Source organism: Podarcis raffonei, chromosome 14 (genome assembly GCF_027172205.1).
Source record: "Podarcis raffonei isolate rPodRaf1 chromosome 14, rPodRaf1.pri, whole genome shotgun sequence".
Taxonomy (NCBI): domain Eukaryota; kingdom Metazoa; phylum Chordata; class Lepidosauria; order Squamata; family Lacertidae; genus Podarcis; species Podarcis raffonei.
The window spans coordinates 44,282,520-44,303,074 of NC_070615.1; the positions used below are offsets into that span (position 1 = coordinate 44,282,520).

General features: G+C 47.0%; 2 protein-coding genes across 2 annotated transcripts in view; both read right to left on the bottom strand.

Annotated features, from left to right (window-relative positions):
* CLCN7 (chloride voltage-gated channel 7) overlaps positions 1 to 2,508 on the bottom strand; it is a 36,204-nt gene extending 33,696 nt beyond the window's left edge. The window contains exon 1 of the mRNA XM_053365973.1: positions 2,303 to 2,508. Within this exon, the coding sequence (XP_053221948.1) occupies positions 2,303 to 2,422 (120 nt within the window). The 5' untranslated portion in view covers positions 2,423 to 2,508. The remainder of the gene's footprint in view (positions 1 to 2,302) is intronic.
* Positions 2,509 to 7,499: 4,991 nt separating this feature from the next.
* Positions 7,500 to 19,926, bottom strand: PTX4 (pentraxin 4). Its single transcript, XM_053365227.1, has 3 exons — positions 19,364 to 19,926; positions 11,114 to 11,927; positions 7,500 to 9,614 (listed from the first exon to the last, which is right to left on the bottom strand). The coding sequence occupies exons 1-3, from the start codon at positions 19,517 to 19,519 to the stop codon at positions 8,974 to 8,976; spliced, it is 1,611 nt and encodes a 536-aa protein (XP_053221202.1). The 5' UTR covers positions 19,520 to 19,926; the 3' UTR covers positions 7,500 to 8,973.
* Positions 19,927 to 20,555: the final 629 nt, after the last annotated feature.

Consider the following 20,555-nt stretch of genomic DNA (forward strand, 5'->3'; position numbering starts at 1 on the left):
AACTATTCAGTCCCCAACACAAGCTGATGATTGGTGCTGAGAAAAGTTCACTATCTATCAGTGTTAGAAACTGAGATATGAAAACTAGGAGCTAAATGGCACCTTAAACCTAGGTTACGGGCACAACAACAAAACGTCTAGGCGCACTTTTTTAATAACAAGAGTACAAAATGAATGAACTGCAGCTAAAATCTTATGTTCATTTTTCACATGGTCTAGTCCTTCCCCTGCTCACCCCCCTAATATTCTTAAGAGGGTCTCTTCTCCGGTCTTCAGAGAGTAGCTAGAAGGGGAGAGGCAGAAAAAGGTCCTCCTTTCCTTCCAGTCTGCAGTTTTAATCTGAAATCTTAGGAGCAGCATTGCGTCCAGAGCTCCCTGGGTCAACCTAATGTAGTTCTCAGAATAGGTGGAGTCGGGGGAGGGGGCAGGGGAGAGCTACCCCCCCATCAAGTAAATAAATAAAAATACTTAACTCAAATAGAAACTGCAGGAAGATTTTGACAGATTTTTCTGAGCAATCGGGGTCAAAAGAAAATAATTTGAAACCACTGCTGTCGAGACATTTCATTCTGAGTCTGCTAGACAGAGCCAGGAATAGGGTGATTTGGGTGTCCTGCCACAACCCCAAACATAAATCTTGGCTACACCCATGGCTCACAGGGTTGTATAAATGAGGAGGTGGGGAAAGTAAAGTAAGTTGTCTTGAGCTGCTTCTTAAATGCAATAAACAAACGAACACAAGAAGCTGGCATAGTTGTGGCCAGACCAATGGCCCGTCCTGTTTCAGACAAGTGATGGTCATTGCCATAACTTAAAAGTAACAGTCTAGTCTTCATGCTTCGGAATACAGTGGTACCTCGGGTTAAGAACTTAATTTGTTCCGGAGGTCTGTTCTTAACCTGAAACTGTTCTTAACCTGAAGCACCACTTTAGCTAATGGGGCCTCCTGCTGCTGCTGCGCGATTTCTGTTCTCATCCTGAAGCAAAGTTCTTAACCTGAAGCACTATTTCTGGGTTAGCGGAGTCTGTAACCTGAAGCGTATGTAACCTGAAGCGTCTGTAACCCGAGGTACCACTGTAAAGGTCTAAATTAAATAAGCACATAGGTAATTGTTTTATACTGAATCTGATCATGGGCTGCCTATCTGCACCAACTGGCACTCTGGGTTTTTCAACAGACAAAACCCAGCCCTACCTGAATGCCAGACGTTGAACGTGAGACCTTCTGCATGCAAAGCAGATGCTCTAACCACTGAGCTTAGATCCCCTTCCCTATAGACCAGCAAACAGTACACTTATAACTCACCTCTGAAACCACCTGGGGAATCTGTGACTGGGGAAACGATTCTCGTCTAGGTCAGGCTAGAGCCAAGTTGTGCCAGGATGAAAGAGAGAGCAAATCCAGGAACCAGACACATCAGCCCCTAGATGCACCTGAATGTGGAGGCTGCAGACCCCGCTCAAATTCATTACCAAACCCCCCACATGCGCTGCCTCTTATCAGGCCACTACCTGCGAAGTGGCCACCCATTTCCCCTGATGTGTGAGGGGGAAGCACTTGGCACATGCTCAGAGCACGCTTTATACTTGCTTTTACTTATTTGTGTATTCAAAACGTTTCTATGCTGCCCCCTCACCCGGGATGAAAAGGCACCCGGTCACAGCTGTGCCATGGAACTGAGAATGCACCCTGGGTCTATGCAAAGGTGACAACGAAGCCACGAAAGAGCAGGTGACACAGGCAGCCCCTTTGCTCGTGTCGTAGGATTTTACGGTTGGAAGGGATCCCAAGGGTCATCTAGTCCAACCCCCTGCAATGCAGAAATAACGCAGACAGACTCGTCCCCACCCCACCCCTCAGCAGTGTTCAGGTCCAGCTGGATCAGGCCAGAGGCCCCTTTCAACCAAGCATCCTGCCTCTAGTAGGGGCAGCGGCCAGTCACACACACACACACAAGCAGGCAGACACAGGCAGGCAGCAGACACCCCCCACCGGGCAGTCCAGAGGCAGCCACAGAGGGGGATGACCGCCTTAAGAAGGGGCTCCTGGGCTCAACAGCTGCTGAAACAACTCCCCAGCCCGGAGGCGAGCCTTTCAATTCCTCATTCCGGAAAGGCACTCTGGACATGCTCAGGAACACCGCCCCTCCCACCCCCACCAATCGAGCCCTTGGGGAGGTCGACTCCAGCCATCGTTTCACATCTGTCAGGCGGATGAGCGGAGTTTTACAACCATAACGTCCCGGGGCAGCAGTAAAGTAGACTTCGCCTGCTGCTGGAGGCTCCCCCGCTCGGCGCTCACCTGGCGGGGCGGGGCGGCGGCCCCTCCGCCCGTGCCGTTGAGCAGCGGCGTGGCCTCGCCTTGGCCCTCCGCCTCGCCCTCCCGGCCGGACCACGACACCATCTTGGCCACGTTCGCCATCGCCCGTCCGGCCCGCGGAGACAGGAGGCCGGGGATGCCCCGCGCAGAAACCACGAGCCAGCGGTCATGTGACCCGTCCCCGCAGCCGGCGGAGGGGCACGTGACTCGCCTCCAAAGCCCCGCCCCGACTCCCCTTCCCGCGGCATCATGGGAGTTGTAGTCCTCAGATTCCCCCAACCCCTGCACTTTTTGTGTGCTTTCATTCCGGGGCAGTATTAGTATAGCCTTTGTGTTTACTTTCACTTTTAGTGCTTATCATTTTTATAACGTTTTAAATTTTTAATCTGACCAGTCTTTGATCATGTTTATTTTTTTGATTTTATCCTGAGCATGTGCAGAGCGCATTCCCAGGGAATCGTTGCAGCAGTTCCTGAGCCCCTGCGTCTTTTCTCTCTGTTTTCGGTACGAAAATAAATAAAAGCACCCTGTGAGAGACATTGACTCCCAACAAAAAAATTATGGCAGTTTGTTTCATTTTTTTTAATGCTGTGAACCGCCCTCGGATCTTCGGAGGAAAGGAGGCATACAAAGCTAATAAATAAATAGCGGACCCTCCAAGTGTCCCTATTTTCCAGGGACATCCCTGATTTATAGCAGTCTTGCCGGAATGTCCCACTTTTCCTTAGGATGTCCCTATTTTCATTGGAGAAATGTTGGAGGGTATCAAGTTATCCAACCCCCCCAAGCTGTCTGAAGGCAATCTTGTATAGGTAAGGTTTTATTATGTTTTATTATGTTTTTATATATGTTGGAAGCTGCCCAGAGTGGCTGGGGCAACCTAAGAAGAGATGTGGTATATAAATAGTAAAATTATCATTATGGAATGGGACATCCCTATTTTCAGTGGAGAAATGTTGGAGGGTATGAAATAGACAATTTCAATGCAGAAAACCAGCCAGGCAACAACTTTGCATGATTTATTCCTGAATTATGTCCAATCCTATTATAGATGTGATTAGTTGTGGCTGATACCATGACAACCTTCACCAACCGGATGCCCCCAGACATCTGGAGGGCACTAGGTTGCCAAAATCTGTCTCATAGGAGCACCCAAAATAATCTCTGCTTGGAGCATCTGAAACTTTGATATACTTTGGAGGGTTTTGTGAGATTCTGGGTGTCTCCCGCTCCAGCCAGCCAGGGGTAAGCCCCAGAGCATTTTATTTTACAAATCATAAATGAATTAGGCAGTGCTGAAAATACACTCATAGTTTTTAAAGCACATTTGAAGCACATTCCCACCTCCCTCAATGAATTCTGGGTACTGTAGTTTACCCCTCAGTGAAAACTCGTGGCAGCCCTCCACAAAGTACAGTGCCCAGAATTCTTTGAGGTAAATAATGTGCTTTGAATGTGCTTTAATGTGTAGGATGCATGCACCCACAATCTGAGAGTCTTCACTGTTGCTCACAAGATCTGCCAGCCATTCTCCTGTCCTGCTGCTGCGGAAGGATGGGTCAATCTATGGGTTTTTCTCCATTTCTTACCCCCCCCCATCTCAAATTTAGTTCTCCACATTTGCAATTACTATTTTTCAAAGTCCTCGTGCGTAGATTTCTCCCAACTAACACATTTTTGTATGCACTTTTCACTAATCGCATATCTTTGCAAAGCCGTTTGCCATAATACAGCACACTTTTGCATGTTATTTTCGCTAATTTAGGCATGCTTTATCCTTGTCTTATGTGTTTTCTGTACTTTGTGTTTGAGTTCCCGTACTGCTTTGGAAAGTATGAATTATGTAGATTTGAATGTGAACTGAATCCATTCCCCCCACCAACCACCTTGTTCCTGTTCAGAAGCGAGAGACCTCCCTGCTCCCCAGCAACTCCTTTGAACCGGCCCATCTGTCTGGGGAAAACCTGGTGAGGTTGGAAAGTCCAGTGACTGGACATGAACCAGCAGGATGAATGATCCTGAGTCACCAAGACACCAACCTGACCTTCCTGCCTCTCGCTTCCATTTTTTCCTCCTTCCAATCACTTGCTTTCTACAGACCTGGCACCGAGAAGCGGCTTTGAAAACAAGGCTAAGGAAGGAACCTCTGCCTCTCTTGATCTAGTCATACTCCAGCTCCCATCAGCCTTAGCCAACACGGCCATTGGTTGGGGTTGATGGGAGTTGTAGTCCAGCAACATCTGGAGAGTAGCAGGTTCCCCACTCCTGACCCAAGTGGATGGATCTGTCTTGGCAGCTGTTAATTCATATTTACTTAGAAAATGGATGGGAAACCTATTGTCTCACTGTGGAGGCCTTATTTTCCATGAACTTACCTAATTCCTTTTGAAAGCCATCTAGGTTGGTGGCCCTCATTGCCTCCTGCAGGAGTGAGAGCCATAAAAACAGAATTGTAGAGTTGGAAGGGACCCCATGGGATCATCTAGACCAACCCCCTGCAATGTAGCAATCTTTCTCCCCATTGTGGGGCTCAAAGCCACGACGCTGAGATTAAGAGTCCCACACTCTGCAAAGATGTCCTTCCTTTTATCTGTCCCGAATCTTGCAACCTTTGGCTTCATTGGACACCCCTTGAGTATTATGAGAGATGGCCTTTGGTTTGGACTCAGTCTAGCCCTTATGTTTCCCTCCCCTTATGGTCTTGATTTATCGGCTACTTTTAAAATGAGGCTGCATTTTAAATTGCATTTTAACCTGTATTTTAAATTGGTTTTCCCCCCTTTTCTTTCCCCCCCTATTATGTTTTTACTGTGATTTTATTGGTGTTAGCTACCCTGAGCCCAGCTCTGGCTGGGGAGGGCGGGGTATAAATAAAAATCTATTATTATTATTATTATTATTATTATTATTATTTACACCTCTTTCATGTCCCCTCTTCAACACCTTTTCTCTAAGCTAAAAAGTCCCAGACGCTGCAATTTTTCTCCATATGGAAGTCTCTCCATTCCTACTCTGAAGCTTTTCGAATTCTACAGCATCCTTCTTGAGGTGAGGAGACCAGAATGGTACACGGTATTCCAAACGCAGCTAGATAAAAACAGATAGATAGAAGCCAGAGCAACGATAATGAGAGGAGAATATAGTGGGTCTCTCCAATATGTATTTCACTTTATACAATACAGCAAAATTAAACATGGCTTGGGGCTGTGGAAGCAGAGAGCAGCGGGGCTGGAACCGGACAGGAGAAGTACAAAATGGGTGGGAAACCTGGGAGAAGATCATAATTGTCCAGCTGGAAGGAGCTTATTGCTATATTTCTTTCAGGATTATCTTTGCCAGTTATGAAGTCCTAACTTTCCAGTAGACATGGCAGGACTTTACATTAAATTTGCAGCGGATGCTTCTGTTTAGTCGTCCTCTCCAGTACAGATGTGTTTGGAGCAATAAGCAAGAATGTTATCTATTTTTAAAAGAAGGAATGGGGATGAACGCTGGAAGGAAGAGTCAAATTACATGTGATGGGCAGTTCCCCGATTCCTTCCACTATTTTTTAAAATGAAAAGCAGTCAATGGGAGGCTGAAATAGGGAGAGGAGACTCGGTGTCTGGAGGGCTGGCTTAACCCTTTTATTTACTTACTATCTCCTCCCTGCTCAAACCTGCCTCACCCCAGCTGCTTTTCTGCTCATAAGGGGGGAGAGAGACAGATCCTGTATATTTTCCCCTGCAGCAAAAGGGGAGAGGGGGGAATTTGGAGTTGAGAGGTGGGTTAAGCAGCCACTTGCTGCACAAGTCCTCTGTTTCCAACTTGGCCTGCTTTTTTCACAGCTGCTTTTCATTTAACAATATTACTTTTTAAAACCCTAACTGTATCAGGAAGGAAAATCCATGCACTGCACACCATGTGTTGTTGTTGTTTAGTCGTTTAGACGTGTCCGACTCTTCGTGACCCCATGGACCAGAGCACGCCTGGCACTCCTGTCTTCCACTGCCTCCCGCAGTTTAGTCAAACTCATGCTGGTAGCTTTGCGAACACTATCCAACCATCTCATCCTCTGTCGTCCCCTTCTCCTTGTGCCCTCCATCTTTCCCAGCATCAGGGTCTTTTCTAGGGAGCCTTCTCTTCTCATAAGGTGGCCAAAGTATTGGAGCCTCAGCTTCAGGATCTGTCCTTCCAGTGAGCACTCAGGGCTGATTTCCTTCAGAATGGAGAGGTTTGATCTCCTTGCAGTCCATGGGACTCTCAAGAGTCTCCTCCAGCACCATAATTCAAAAGCATCAATTCTTCGGCGATCAGCCTTCTTTATGGTCCAGCTCTCACTTCCATACATCACTACTGGGAAAACCATAGCTTTTACTATAAGGACCTTTGTTGGGAAGGTGATGTCTCTGCTTTTTAAGATGCTGTCTAGGTTTGTCATTGCTCTTCTTCCAAGAAGCAGGTGTATTTTAATTTTGTGACTGCTGTCACCATCTGCAGTGATCATGGACCCCGAGAAAGTAAAATCTCTCACTGCCTCCATTTCTTCCCCTTCTATTTGCCAGGAGGTGATGGGACCAGCGGCCATGATCTTTGTTTTTTTGATGTTGAGCTTCAGACCATATTTTGCGCTCTCCTCTTTCACCCTGATTAAAAGGTTATTTAATTCCTCCTCACTTTCTGCCATCAAGGTTGTGTCATCTGTGTATCTGAGGTTGTTGATATTTCTTCATACCACATGTACTTTGAGCCAAATATTCAGCCTTTCTGAGTCATGGGTTGGAAGTTTCTGAGCAGAATACGGCCCTGGAAGGCCATGTCCCCCCCTCCACCCCTAGGAAACTGCAGAATGGCATGGCTGTCAAATGTATTTTTTACGTAGGGATAGAAAAGTTCCAACATCACTACACTGTGGCACTGGGAGAGAAATATTGTGGGGTCTTCAGGTCATCCATCTTGTGGTACTAATACCTGGATAAGAGCAGGCAGAAAACAGAGGCAGGTGTTGAGGTACAGAGGGATGAATGTGTCCTTTTCAGTTTCCCTTTTTTCCCAATCTTAAATTCAGTTCTTCACGTTTCCACAACAATGTGCAGGTTTTTGCTGTTGAAGCCATGAAAATCCACCAGTTTTGCATGCAGTTCTTCTGATTACTATGCCCATTTTGGCAAGCATTCCCCTGCCCCTCAAAGCAATGCTATTTTCACTTACATATACATCTCTACGCACTCTTTAAGTATATGCATTTTCGGACACGTCATTTGGTTAAAGAATCACATTGCAAAATTCGGACAACCATGGAATTCAAAGGATAGCTGTTTCAGTTCGTGTATTGGTTCGAGAAGTTCGAATTGGGCCATTTCTCATCGAAATGCAAGCAAAATCAAATTCCATCCCTGCCCTAGGCTGTGGTGGGGAATCCAAACGCACTGCTCACTTCATTGATAAGATGATACACAGGCAAAACACTGTAGCTGCTGTATAAGGGATTGAAATGAATATTGAAATGTAATTGGATTAAATAAGACGTTGGAAGCAGAATTAAATGAAATTATCTCACTTTGAAATCTAGCACGCGGGGGGCTATCTAGAACGTGTAATTGGCATTTTAATAGATTGATATTTGAATTGGAATGGTAATTTGGTATTGATATAATGTGGCATGTATTGGATTTTTGTAATTGAAAATTATTATTTAAAAAAATAAAATAAAGAAAGAAACATAAGATGATGCACAAGCTACCAGAAAGTCCTCCTGCACAAGCCCCATTCAGCAACTTCAGCAACTGGACAAAAAATGCATTGGCAGTACATAGCCAAAAACTGGACAGGATCTACCCAGCTTTCACTCTCAACACGTCAGTTTGGTTCTCGAAACTTGCTTGCGCATTTTTACAATCAATCCAGAATGGGACTCAAGTGGCAGAAGGCTGAGGGGGAGAAATGGCAAGTCTGTCTTCAGAGGTGAGGCCCAGAGGGCTGGAGGCACTTCCAGAATCTGGACTGCTGCTATTTTCGGGTGGGATTCAATCACATACCAGCAATTAAAGTGGATCTGGTGCTCTTACAAACCCACTTTAAAAAATAAATCAGACTTTTTAGTAGCAAGGATAGTCAAATGCACTGGAAAACCGTGGTATATTGAGTACTTGATGCAACGTGATAAAACAGTTAGAAAGGATGCTGAAAAACTAGCTGACGTTGTCTAATCTGCTGCCAGATTGAGTTTGCTATCCGGACGGACAATGCTTTGTCAAACTAAATGCACCAGGTGTTTGCTTTCAAACCAGGTCAGCTGGAAGTAACCAGAGACTATCAAAGGGGCTGGAGGGAGGAAACTGCAAGGGCAGGTACCGGAGAGCTAAACGGCAGGGAAGGGAACGATCACCAACACTTTGTGGTGTAAACTGCGTTCTGAATGGACAGTGCTGAGTTGAGCTCCCATCCATTGTGCTGTTTGCTGAGAGCTCATTTATCTGTTTCTTGCTGGCTTCTGAACCTGCTGGTGGCGGAGGCGGGAGCTATCTGCCTCCGAGGTGGCCACAGCGTCCTTCAACAATACCTTTGCCACATTATACTTCAGGAGAAGCGGCGCCCCAACCCCACCCTGCTCCCAAGCTCATCCTAGCTGCCTGGGTTGCAGGTTGCCCTGTGTGGGTATGAAATGGGGAGAATTACAGGCAGTGTTCGAGGCAAGTGCAGTTCACCTTCTGCAGTGCTCCGTGGAGGGCAGAGATGTTTGCCAGGGTGAAGATTGTGCCACGGGGCAGGCCTCTCCCGATGGCGATGCCCGAGACCTCTCCGGGTGAGAGCGCACGATCCCATATGGCAAGGCCGGCCAGGTAGCCCACAAAAGACTCCGAGGGTTCGAACCCACCACCCATTGTGTCTTGCTCCTGACCCAATACAAGAGACCCTTTGGGGGGAATCTCGTAGCCCTTCTGGAACTTGGAGCCCATGGAAGCCAACCTCCTGTCCACATAGAACCAGTATCGCCCCTGGATGGAGGACCAGATGACACAGATGTGGTGCCACTTGCCATCCAAGATCCGTCCCACCGGCAGCTCCCGAAAAGCAGGGTCGCCAATGACAAAGTGGATGGAGTTCCGGGGTGCAGCATCGCGGCCGTGGAGTACCAGCTTATTGTCATTATCCTCAGTAGCATAGGACAGGATGGTGCCCAGGTAGTTGGCATTGGTGCTTACCCAGCTGCAGAGGCTCAGTTCAAGCAGGCCAGCCTGAAAACCTGGCGTGAACATGGCAAAGTTCTCTGTGGAAGCATTAGGGAAAAACAGCATGGAATCCACGTTGCAGACTGTGGGGAAAGAGAGAGAAAGAGGCAATCAAGCCTACAAGTTTAACATGTGTCAAATCTGGGAACTGCCCCTGCCTGAGACCAATAGCACTGCTCATCTGAGATATAAAGATAAGGACCAACATTTCAATTATTTGTGAAATGTTATCAATACAGTGGTACCTCGGGTTAAGTACTTAATTTGTTCCAGAGGTCTGTAGTTAACCTGAAACTGTTCTTAACCTGAAGCACCACTTTAGCTAATGGGGCCTCCTGCTGCTACCGCGCCACCGGAGCACGATTTCTGTTCTCATCCTGAAGCAAAGTTCTTAACCTGAAGCACTATTTCTGGGTTAGCGGAGTGTGTAACCTGAAGCGTATGTAACCTGAAGTGTATGTAACCTGAGGTACCACTGTATGTTGAAAAATTAGGCTTTGCAAAACGCAGAAGAATGGCTCAGAGCGTAAGTAAATTCATAAAAGTTATTTACATGGTTTAAAAATCAAAAGAATGGGAGCATTTCCTTTTTTATGGGCACTGAAAAAGCATTTGACCACATTAAATGGCCATTTTTAAAGCAATATTGGAACTATGGGGATGTAGTCCAATAGTTAGACAAAGGATAAGTATAGATTCTGCATACTCTCTCAGCTAATAACTCGGCCAATGGATGCTCATAAGAAAAAATTACTCTCTCTAGAGGCACATGTCATGGATGCTCTTTGTTGCCAGTATTATTTATATTATCTATGGATCATTGGTCTAAAACACTGAGCTTAGGGCTTGCCGATCGGAAGGTAGGCAGTTCGAATCCCCGTAACGGGGTGAGCTCCCGTTGCTCGGTCCCTGCTCCTGCCAACCTAGCAGTTTGAAAGCACGTCAAAGTGCAAGTAGATAAATAGGTACCACTCCGGTGGGAAGGTAAACAGCGTTTCCGTGCGCTGCTCTGGTTTCGCCAGAAGCGGCTTAGTCATGCTGGCCACATGACCCAGAAAAACTGTCTGCGGACAAACATCGGCTCCCTCGGCCAGTAAAGCGAGATGAGTGCCACAACCCCAGAGTTGTTCGCAACTGGACAACTGTCAGGGGTTCTTTACCTTTTTTAAAAGCCATTAGCTATAGCTTTAATAACGGTATGAAGTGGGTAGATGCCTGGATATGTCTGAATGAATGCTTTAAATGTATGGTGTGGATTGTTCCTTCTCTGGGAAGATACTCCAGGAGAGAGGTTCCAAAGCCCAAAGGTGGTCGGGGAATAATAAAACTGTCGAGTTAGAAGAGACCACGAGGGTCATCTAATCCAATCCCCTATAACGCAGGAATCTTTTGCCCAACGTGAGGCTCAAACCCACGACACTGAGGTTAAGAATCTCACGCTCTACTGACTGAGACATCTCCCAAGTCTCCTTCAAGCTACCAATGGCTATCGACTATACAGCACTGATGCTATTACCACCTCTGGGTAGCTTAGCTAGGCCATTCCGGCAGGATAAACCTGGTTCAGCTCAGCTCCACGTACTTGTCCCTGGTTTCCGAGGCGCCTCTGACTGCAACTGCTCTTCAGGGGCCTTGTCTATGACCGCTTGCTGTTGCCTGAGCGCTTGTGGCTCCGCCGGATGAGGCTGTTCTGCTTCTGCCTCCTGCCGCTGGGAAGCTTCCTGACCTGGAGGGGGTCCGCTCTGCAGCCTTCTGCCCTGAGACTGGGCTGCAAGCCGCATGCTCTCCTGGAGCAGTTTCTTCCTCTGGCGATGCTTCCCATGGAGCTTTTTCACGGTAGGGTTCTGCCCGCCGGCTGCCTCTGGTTCCTGCTCTTGGGGGACCCGGTTCAGCAGCTGAGCCGCAGTTAGGGGGTTCGGCAGAAGGACCTCATTGTGCGCGGGGTTCTTCAGCTGCTGCTCCAACTCATCTAGCTTGCTCCCCTGGCTTTTGAGGGCATCCTGAAGACTCTCCAGGGCTTTCTGGAGGACCCTTTGGCCAGCGTGCACGGCCTGGGTGTCCTCTCGATGGCTCTCGACTTTTTGGGTTAAGTTGGCCAGGAGTGCTCTCTCCTGCTGCAGCTCTGCCGCCTTCTCGCGCTCCCTCTCGCGCAAGGCTTCTTCCAGGGCCCCAAGCTTTGAGTCTTGCTTCTTGCCCTTGTTCTGCAGCTTCTTCACCAGAGCTTTCAAGTGGCTCAGCTCCTCCTGCGTGGCTGCGTGGCTCTCGTTGGCAGCGGACTCCAGGCCCTGGTGCTTGCTCAGCAGCTGCTCAAACTTGGCATCGATGTTGTAGGAGACGTTGTAATTCCCAGCAATCTCCTGAAGGCGCGTCAGGGTGACCTCCTGGAACCGCCGGAACTGGAAAACAGGGGGGAATGAAGAAAAACCCAGTGTTATGTACTGACTTGAATAGGGTCCAAAATGCAGCAGTCTGATTGGACCTAGAACAATAGGACCCAGAATGCAGCAGCCTGATTGGTCCACAGGAGCCACCCAATCCAGCACCAGGTAGAAGTGAATCCGCAACCTGACTGGCCTACAGGAGAATCCCAGAATTAGCCAATCACGTGGGGCCCATTGTGTAAATAATGTATATAAAGCAGGCATTATGGGGGAACTTCCATTCCTCCTCACCACTATGAGCAGAATAAAGAGCATGAGATCCACTCTCGACTCCGAGTATATTTCACCCAGTTAGGTTTCTAGAGGGCTCCTAGAGAGGTTGAGGAATGTGAGGCACACTGCAGATCCAGACTTGCATCAGCAAAGGGTTGAGGGAAGGGGCAGAGAATGAAAGGTGGCCCTTAAGTATTTTCTATCTGCCCCCCCCCCCACTATCTCCAGATAGGAACAGGGGAGAAATTTGATTCAGCTTGCATTTGCAAAAAAAATGAGAGGCACAAATACAAGATGGGTGACACCTGGCTTGAGAGCAGTACATGTGAAAAGGATATAGGAGTCTTGGTTGACCACAAACTTGACATGAGCCAACAGTGTGACACGGCAGCTAAAAAAGCCAATGCAATTCTGGGCTGCATCAATAGGAGTATAGCATCTAGATCAAGGGAAGTAATAGTGCCCCTGTATTCTGCTCTGGTCAGACCTCACCTGGAGTACTGTGTCCAGTTCTGGGCACCACAGTTCAAGAAGGACACTGACAAACTGGAACGTGTCCAGAGGAGGGCAACCAAAATGGTCAAAGGCCTGGAAACGATGCCTTATGAGGAACGGCTAAGGGAGCTGGGCATGTTTAGCCTGGAGAAGAGGAGGTTAAGGGGTGATATGATAGCCATGTTCAAATATATAAAAGGATGTCACATAGAGGAGGGAGAAAGGTTGTTTTCTGCTGCTCCAGAGAAGCGGACACGGAGCAATGGTTCCAAACTACAAGAAAGAAGATTCCACCTAAACATTAGGAAGAACTTCCTGACAGTAAGAGCTGTTCGACAGTGGAATTTGTTGCCAAGGAGTGTGGTGGAGTCTCCTTCTTTGGAGGTCTTTAAGCACAGGCTTGACAACCATATGTCAGGAGTGCTCTGATGGTGTTTCCTGCTTGGCAGGGGGTTGGACTCGATGGCCCTTGTGGTCTCTTCCAACTCTATGATTCTATGATTCTAATTTGCAATTTCGGAAGCAAGCTGCAAGCCAAGATGCAGCCCTCCTTCAAAATCTCCCCATTTTGCAGTGCAGTTGTCCAGCCAAGTACAGTGGTACCTCAGGTTACATCCGCTTCAGGTTACAGACTCCGCTAACCCAGAAATAGTGCTTCAGATTAAGAACTTTGCTTCAGGATGAGAACAGAAATCATGCTCCAGTGGCACGGCGGCAGCGGGAGGCCCCATTAGCTAAAGTAGTGCTTCAGGTTAAGAACAGTTTCAGGTTAAGAACGGACCTCCGGAACGAATTAAGTACTTAACCCGAGCTACCACTGTACAGGCTGCTCCCGGTTTAGGCGCGTCTGAATGATGCACAATCGCACACATGTGCATGGCGCCGAACATAGAAGTAGCTCCAAAATGTCATGAAAAGGGATGGAGCTGGGCGGAGCAGACTTACCGAGGTCACTCCCAGGAACATGGCAATCTGATGTGTGCTTGTGAAATGGGTTGAGCGAGATCTTAGGATCTGGAGGCAGGGTTACATTTTTCCACTGGACTACTTGGAGCCCATGAATTCACTCTACTCTATTTATATCTCTACAGTAAGGGCTGCCGTTATTTATAGTGTTAACTGGAAACCATTCACGAGTGACTTATTAATGGGCTTATTTTGCTATTTCTGATCCACAACGCTTCACGTCATTATTTCCTAGCTGACAAGCTCGCTTGGGGAAGCATCTGTTCCTCAAACGTTGTGAGGCTGCTCATAGCAGTTCCTGATAGGCCAGGGATTGGAATCCTGCTGCCCTGGAGGTGCGGCTGAGCTCTGACTCGCCATCAGCCTCTGGCCAGCATGACCAATGGTCAGGGACGATGGGAGTTGTAGTCCAGCAACACCTGGAGGGCCAAAGGTCCCCCAACCCTCTGGAAATCAATAGGTAAATGGTTATGGAGACTGTAATTGTCACAAGCTTGTGACACCTTTGGGTTAGGTCAATAACTCGGGCTAATGGTCTCCAGTGAGATGAACTTAAAATCACAGAATCGGGAGAGACTACGAGAGTCATTTAGTTCAAGAACCTTGCAATGCAGGAATATTTTGCTCAAATTCAAAACAACACCTCAGAACAGAGCTTTCTGGGGAAAGCAAGATGGTGGCCGCACACCTTCCAAATGTCCTGGATTTTCCGGGGACAGTCCGGGAATTTCGAAAGCCTTCCTGGCTTCTGATTTGATCCCAGAATGTCCCGATTTCCCCCGCCAGTGCTGCCGCCACCAAGCTCAGGAAGAAGGATGAGACAGCGTTTGTTCCAGGCGGCAGTGGCAGCCGCTGTGAGGTCTTATCCTGTTGCCTCTCCATGGCCTCTGCTACTGGCCTCCTCCCTTAGGCAGTTCATAGTAGCAGCTTGAGAGCAGCAAGGACAAAGAGAGGCTGATGCACCAGCTCTGGGGGGCAGGCAGAGGGCAGGGCCCTGGGCAGGCGGAAACACGGAGAGGAATGGAGCATAAGGAATCTTGATTCTTTTTTTTAATGCTTTGTGCATCTGCGCAGGGCCAGCTTTAGGTTTGAGTGTTGATGGGTGTTATGTACTGAAGTTCTCACCCTGGGCCAGCAGGGGGATACTGTAGATAGTTTTCACTCAGGTCCACGTCAGTTATTTTAGGCGGGAAACCCTGGGTTGTTGTTGCTACAATGTTGACAGCCGGCTGCCTATAAAAGCAGGCCGGCTGAGCTGTTTGCTGTTCAGTTCTGTCCAGCTTACAAGTAAAGAGCTGCTCTGGAGAAATCGCTGTGTCGTCTGCTATGTTCGCCCACAACTTAACAATGGGGATGTGGCTGGCCACTGCAATTCTCCCCTGCCTGCCCCCAAGAATTTCACCTTATCCATGAAATATTGCTGTGGGGAAAAGGAAGGGGGTGAAAAGGCAGCTCTTGTTCATTTGCTCCCATTCTAGTAAAAACAATAACAATAGAAATATAATTCTATTATTTGTACCCCACCTATCTGACTGGGTTGCCCCAGCCACTCTGGACACATATAAAAACATAATAAAACATTACACATTAAAAGGCTTCCCTGTGAAATGCAGACAGGCTGTCATAATCACCATCATCACCATCAGTGCTTTTTTTTCTGGGGGTATGCAGGGGTATGCATACTCCTAAACATTTTGTGAATCTTTGTACTTTTGTCCATTTACTTTATTTATTTCCCCCAATTTGAACTATAAAACGGTGGTTTTCTTGAGTCAAATGAGAGTACCCATAAACATTTCTTAAGAAAAAAAGTACTGATAATAATGATGATGATGTTGATGATGATAATAATAATAATAATAATAATAATAATAATAATAATAATAATTTGTAACCCACCCATCTGACTGAGTTGCCCCAGCTACTCTAGGCCATCCACTTAAGCGCTTAGCTTCCCCCCAGAAAATGCTGGGAACTGCAGTTTACTCCCTCACAAAGCTACAATTCCCAGCACCGCTGACAAACTAAGGTTCCCCCAGATTCCTTATGGGAAACTGTGTGCTTCAATGGATGCTGTGTACACTGCCTCAGTTTATTATGAATAATAATAAAGCACAATCTAACACACGCTTGTGGTTGCTGGCAAGAGGTTATGGGCTAATCCTAGCAGGGCTGCCAAGGGCTGAATAGATATCACAACAGCAGCTACTCCCACTAACTTTTAAAGGGAAACATGACCTCAAGCCTAATGAATCACGGCGACTGGAGCGGCACCCAGACTTCTTTGCCGCCAGCTGCTGATTCCACTATTTTTGGCGGGTGCATTCTCTTGAGCATCACAGAGGATTGCAAACAGATGTCTCCTGCTTCAGCCACAGCAGCGAGTTATCACTATTATCTCAGCAGCGCCAGAGGGCCTGCAAGGATGGGTGTTTGCCCCATCTGAAGATAGAACAGCACCTCCCACCCAACAACGCTCCCTTTCATTTCTCTAAATTGGGACTCTTCCTTGAGCTGTCCCTGCTAGTCCTGGAAAGGGTGCCACTCAAGAATCAATTGCTTTATTTATCAGCGCCTGTTATAGCCAGTTGCTGGGCAGACAACTCACACCATAACATCCACTGCCTCTCCCCATTTGGACTCCTGGCCTTGTCTTTACTGGTACAGTGGGCGCTCGGGTTGCGAACGTGATCCATGCAGGATGCACGTTCACAACCCACAGCGTTCGCAACCCGCGTCTGCGTGCCTGTGGGTTGCGATTCGGCGCTTCTGTGCATGCGCAAAGCATGATTTAGTGTTTCTGCGTATGCGCAACCGCCGAAACCCAGAAGTAACCCGTTTCGGTACTTCCGGGTTTCGGCGGTCCACAACCCGAAAAAACGCAACCTGAAGTGTCTGTAACCTGAGGTATGACTGTACTGGTGCTATTCAGCAAGCTCTCTTTCCCCCGTGAACCATAACGGTTTTCATTTCATCTCGGTTCAAATGGATCCATTGGTTTTGTGATACAGTGGCACCTTAGTTCTCAAACTTAATCCATTCTGGAAATCCATTTGGCTCCTGAAACCGTTCGAAAGCCAAGGCACGGCTTCCGATTGGCTGCAGGAGCTTCCTGCACTCAATTGGAAGCCACGTTGGATGTTCAGCTTCCGAAAAACGTTCGCAAACCAAAACACTTACTTCTGCGTTTGCAGCGTTCGGGAGCCAATTTGTTTGACAACTAAGTTGTTCGGAAACCAAAGTATCACTGTACAGTCATACCTCGGGTTACAGACACTTCAGGTTGCGTTTTTTCGGGTTATGGATGCGCCGAAACCTGGAAATACCGGGACGGGTTACTTCTGGGTTTCGGCGGTTGCGCATGTGCAGAAGCACTAAATCGCACTTTGCGCATACACAGAAGCGCTGAATCGCAACCCACGCTGCTGTGGGTTGCAAATGCTGCGGGTTGCGAACGTGCCTCCTGCTTGGATCACGTTTGCAACCCGAGCATCCACTGTATTTAGGACCCTGGCCCCATGTGGGAGAAGACTCCCAGGGGGGTTCTCCCAGTCTTCATCCTAGAATCATAGAGTTGTAGAGTTGGAAGGGACCCCGAGGGTCATCTAGTCCAACCCCCTGCAATGCAGGAATCTCAACTAAAGCATCCCTGACAGATGGCCACCCAACCTCTGCTTAAAAACCTCCAAGGAAGGAGAGTCCACCACTTCCTGAGGGAGTTCATTCCTGATATTGAGTCGGTATCTCCTTTCTTGTAACTTGAAGCCACTGGTTCAAGTCCTACCTGCCAGGGCAGGAGAAAACAAGCTTGCTCCATCTCCCACGTGGCGGCCCCTGAGATATTTGAAGATGGCTGTCATATCTCCTCTCAGTCTCCTCTTTTCCAGGCTAAACATATCCTTTTCTCATTTGAGGCAGATCCACACCACGCTTTTAAAGCATATCCAACACACTTTTAAGGCACATAGCTCCTCACCCCCAGGATCCTGGGAACTGTAGTTTGTTAATAGTGCTGGGGATTATAGCTCTGTGAGAGGGATACTATAGCTCCCGGGATTGTTGAAAGGGAGGTCATGTGCATTAAATGTGCATTAAATGTATTTGGTGTGATTCTCTAGTAGCTTGCAAGGATCATTCTGAGCAGGGATGAGTGAATCTGCCAGTTCTGGTTTCTCATCTTCCCAGTTTTAAGTAAAGCTCTTCACATATAACAAAGATTGCAAGTCCTAATGAAAATTCATCGGGATTTTATTCCTAATAGACACATTTTTGCCTACAGCTTTGTCCAATATGCACATCTTTGCAAAGCAATAATGTATTGTTAATGCATTTAATTTTCACTAACACATGTCTTTATTAGACATTATACAGTAGCATATGCATTTTTGGACACATTAATTGGCTGGAGAAGCGCAATGCAAAATTTGAAGAATTTCCAAGTATGGCTGTGTGATTTCAGTGAATTAGGTAAGGTCACATTTAATTAATGCAAGCTGAATTGAATTCTGCCTCAACGACAATTTTTTTTTTTACCAGCATGGGCAGCTGCATAATAGTGCAGTTGTTCTGTTAACTCCAGTAGGTCAGTTGAACATAACAGGTTTTGTCGTTTATTTAATACAGTACATCATTTTGCAAATGCAACAAAATGGCAGCTGGACATAGGTGGGTGTCAATGACAGAGTTCATATAATAAGCTGATATAGTGCACACATATCTCAGAAGCGACGCCTTGTGCCACTATGCTTTGCGTAAATCCTGCACTGTTATTTTCTTAGGTGGTTATTGTTTTAGATCTTCTTTTAAATACAAACTGCCTGGTGTTGCCTGCTGAAGGGCACTGGAGAAACCCAAACAAATATTAGCTAGAAATCTAACTACAAAGTCTTGTGTACGATCGGCTCTCTTGAGAAATTAACAGGTAAAAAGGCTGAGTCCAACAAGAAGACATGCTGGGAATATCAAGGCAGAACAAAAGAGCACCTCAAAGATAACCTGGATATTTTATTAGAGCAATATCTACTAGTGCCAGGAATACTGCTAAGTTCAAATCAAAGGTATCAAATGGGGAAAAAATTAATTTCCAGCCTTTAATGAAGAACAAAGACTTGTTTTTATTCTGTGCAACCCACACAGAACTTACTGTTCTGGCTGAAATGATTTCACTACAGTTTGTTGTTGTTTTTTAAAATTGTAATTGTTTTATTGTTTTCGTAACTGTACATTATATTGTTGTCTCCTGCCCTGGGAACTTACTGTGAAGGGCTGGTAATAAATCTAGCATCTTAATTTTGAAAAGCAAACAAACTTTGTATGGAAAAATACCTGATACACAATCTACATGTCCAAAAGGCATGAATACCAATAATTAAGAAGCTGGTTTTTCAAAACGTTGTGCAATTCAACCATTTTAGTTTTACTGAGCTAGAATAAATGTTATGACGAGATGGGAACATGGGTAACAAAACCTTGTACATAACTAAGGGACAAACTCTCGCGGTTTAATTTGAAGTCTGGAACAAATTAAATATTTGTGGAATTTGAATGATCAGATTTGGATTTTAGTTTGCGAATAAGCTTCTAACCCAGGTTAGACTGTCAGCAAATTGCAGAGTCCACAATAATAGATACAGATCTACATGGGTCAGATGGCAGGACCCACTATCAAGAACATTATTTGGTGAATTTCGGATAATGACAATCCATGCCAGGCTCACCTGTTCTTCCAATCGTCTAAACCTTTCGAAGAATAGCTTCCTTCGCTCCGCTGTCCCAGGCTGCTGTACCAAGGTGCCCTGAAGACAGACAGCGGCAAGGATCATGAAGACGGACAACATTTTCCATGTTCCCAGCATCCCAAGAGCCGCACACATCTTTGGGGTGATGCTCTAGGTGCGAACACAGAAGACAGGGTTCAGCGTCTGTAGAAGAGCCTCTCTCTTAACGCTACACCCTTCAGAAAACGGCTGCTGAGATCCCTTCCTTTCCTTCTAGAAGCCCAAGGTCCTCCCACCAAGCTAAAAAGAGACCCTAGTTTGTTCTCAGAATAGATGAGTTCCACAGACTTCTCTGGCATTCCCAAGAAGCCAAGTTTAGTTTCAGAGCTTGGCAGCCGTGTGGAGACATTGCCTGGGGGAGGGAGAACCTGGCTTGGTTTTTGGAGTTCCTTCCAGGACCTGGAAATCAGGAGAAGCCTGGTTACTAAGTTGGCTGCTTATTTCATTCATATGTTGTTTAGTTGTGTCTGACTCTTCGTGACCCCATGGACCAGAGCACGCCAGGCACTTCTGTCTTCCACTGCCACCCGCAGTTTGGTCAAACTCATGTTAGTAGAATTGAGAACACTGTCCAACCATCTCGTCCTTTGTCATCCCTTTCTCCTTGTGCCCTCAGTCTTTATATTCTCTCTCTCTCTCTCTCTCTCTCTCTCTCTCTCTCACACACACACACACACACACACACACAGTCTTACAGACGCTTCAGGTTGCGTTTTTTTGGGTTACAGACTGCCGAAACCTGGAAGTACTGGAATGGGTTACTTCCGGGTTTCAGCGGTCGTGCATGTGCAGAAGCACTAAATCGCGCTTTGCGCATGCACAGAAGTGCAAAATCGCAACCCATGCATGCGCAGACACGCCACTGCGGGTTGTGGATGCTGCGGGTTGAGAACGTGCTTCCCGCACGGATCACATTAGCAACCCGAGCGTCCACTGTATATATATTACCAACTTTTCCTGAAGTAAAACAAGGACATGTGTCTTCCGGGATGGGCTCCTGGGTGAGTCATGTGACCTGCGCCTTGCTCTTCCCTTTTCTCGGGGAAAGATCTCACACAGCACCCAGAAACATACGCTTTGGGAGGGGCTGTGTGATATCGCAACCCCCCCTGGGAGTTTTTTCAGGGCGATT

What these genes read in the sequence shown, in the direction of transcription:
- PTX4 (XM_053365227.1), bottom strand. Translation starts at nt 19,519, where the DNA reads ATGTGTGCGGCTCTTGGGATGCTGGGAACATGGAAAATGTTGTCCGTC. An exon ending in TTAGACGATTGGAAGAACAG is followed by an intron (nt 11,928 to 19,363) that starts GTGAGCCTGGCA and finishes CCTGTTTTCCAG; the next exon opens with TTCCGGCGGTTCCAGGAGGT. An exon ending in GCCTCGGAAACCAGGGACAA is followed by an intron (nt 9,615 to 11,113) that starts GTACGTGGAGCT and finishes CTTTCCCCACAG; the next exon opens with TCTGCAACGTGGATTCCATG.